The following is a 2,022-nucleotide window of genomic DNA, read 5'->3' on the forward strand; positions in this document are numbered from 1 at the left end:
ATTCTAGCTATAAGTGTCAGTGGAGGTATGTATGTTTTATAAGTTATCATTTTCCCAATCTGAAAATGTATTTCCAAACATACATACATACCTCAACTGACACTCTCCCTCCCTTCCTCCCCACTAAGAGCTGGTGATAGTGACCGGGATGGTATAAACTTCAAAAAAGTGATTATATACATGTGGGGGCCGGTGTAAAGTTTTGCAAATTAAATATTGCCTGAGGGCAATTGAATGGGTTATAAAGACTGAAGCAAGCGAACATGATGTTTAGAATGCCAAGATGAAGATTGAGAAAGAACTATAAAGTGTCACTGGAGGCAAGTATGTTTGGAAATACATTTTCAGATTAGGAAAATTATAGCATTTAAAAATGATTGAAAGAAGAGTCAGATGACTTTTAGTTATTATTTCTTTACCCTTCTAGTATTGCTCAGTGGACACCAGCCCTGTCAGCAACTATGTTATGCATCCATTTTGGAATAGTGTGGTTAAGGTAAGTAACATTTTCATACTACAATTTTATATTCTTTCTGATTTGATAATAATAAGAAAAAAAAATCATTCAGAAGTCTTACAGCAACATCCAGTTCTTCTTGGTAGGACATGAAGTCATTAATCTATTTATACAAACAGAACTCCAGTTTAGTTATGACTAGCTCCACTACATGTACACTGTAAAGTGAAAACAAATGTCTGACTATAGTAACATGCAGCTTGGCCAAGTAAGTTCAAGTAAGTAGTAATGCTAATATATTCAAGTTGTTTGTCTTATTGATTTCTCAGCACATGTGTTTGATAGTATATTCCAGCCAATATTGTAAAATGTATGCATATTAAATTCACATGCTATGTTTTCACAGAATTTCTTGCTATATATGTAGAAAACTAATAAAACAAAGAATACAAGCACTGTGTTTGTAAAGTATAGATGTAACAAAAGATACTTACTGGTTTAAATTACTAAGTATTTTTTGATATAATATAACATTGAAAACATTTCAAACATACTTATTCATTCCCTAATGGTTTTCAAACTTTGTAAGATAAAGTTATGACTATCAGGAGTCTTACTTTACTAAATAACTTGATGTTATTCTAATTTTTATGTTTTTCTTTAAACTTAGGCTACTTAAAAAAAATATTCAAAACACTGGGTTTTTACTTTAGCTAAATATGTATTTGCCTAATAAAATTGATTTGCAATTGATTGTTTACCTTGGTTACAAATCATTTAAATAACTACATATTTATAGGTACAACACAGAAGGCTCTAAAATTATCTTGAACAAACTTATGAACATACTAAACTTATACTAAATTGTCATGAAAAGTGTACATGCACACAATATTGTTGCATTAGTTGACTGATAGTGACCAAATCTTTCATTGTTTCTAAACATATGTACGACGTATTAACTACTTCAATACAACATGTAAAGGAAAAAGTAGGTGTTATTTTTTAAAATGCCAATTTTGAGAAAGCATGTGTTAAAAAATTGCATGTTTTGATAGGCTAATGTGACCACTGATTTAATTATTTTATTCTATTTTTCAAGACTTCCATCTGTATTAACTGCTACTCACATAAAAGTTTATGTTGTTTTTATGTTTATAAAGTTGTTTGTTGTTAATTATATTGAAGTTTTTCACCTTATCTGTGAGAGATTTAGAAACAAAATTGGTATTATTGTTCTTTTAAATATTTCTTACAATACTTTGATTTCCACGCTATGAATCATTTTAATATCTGCAAAGAGGACTTCTAGTAGCACTATCATCACAAAATGTCTTCAATTTCTTGCCAAACAGTAAATGTTGTCTGTTTTTCTAGATTTGGAGTGCGTTTATTTTCACTGATTTATATATATTATCACACTGATCAGAATCTTTTATAGTTTTATTGCATGAAAACTAAGGACAATTATGTTTCAACGAATAAATACCGTATTTTTCGGTGTATAAGACGCACTTTTTTACCCCAATATTTGATGTCAAAATCTGCTTGCATCCTATACACCG

At 29.8% G+C, this 2,022-nt stretch overlaps 1 protein-coding gene across 1 annotated transcript in view; it reads left to right on the forward strand.

The window, feature by feature from the left end:
• LOC106466567 (ethanolaminephosphotransferase 1-like) overlaps positions 1-2,022 on the forward strand; it is a 50,670-nt gene that overhangs the window by 12,318 nt on the left and 36,330 nt on the right. The window contains exon 2 of the mRNA XM_022394603.1: positions 428-496. Within this exon, the coding sequence (XP_022250311.1) occupies positions 428-496 (69 nt within the window). The remainder of the gene's footprint in view (positions 1-427; positions 497-2,022) is intronic.

This window comes from Limulus polyphemus, unplaced genomic scaffold (genome assembly GCF_000517525.1).
Source record: "Limulus polyphemus unplaced genomic scaffold, Limulus_polyphemus-2.1.2 Scaffold2305, whole genome shotgun sequence".
Lineage (NCBI taxonomy): Eukaryota > Metazoa > Arthropoda > Merostomata > Xiphosura > Limulidae > Limulus > Limulus polyphemus.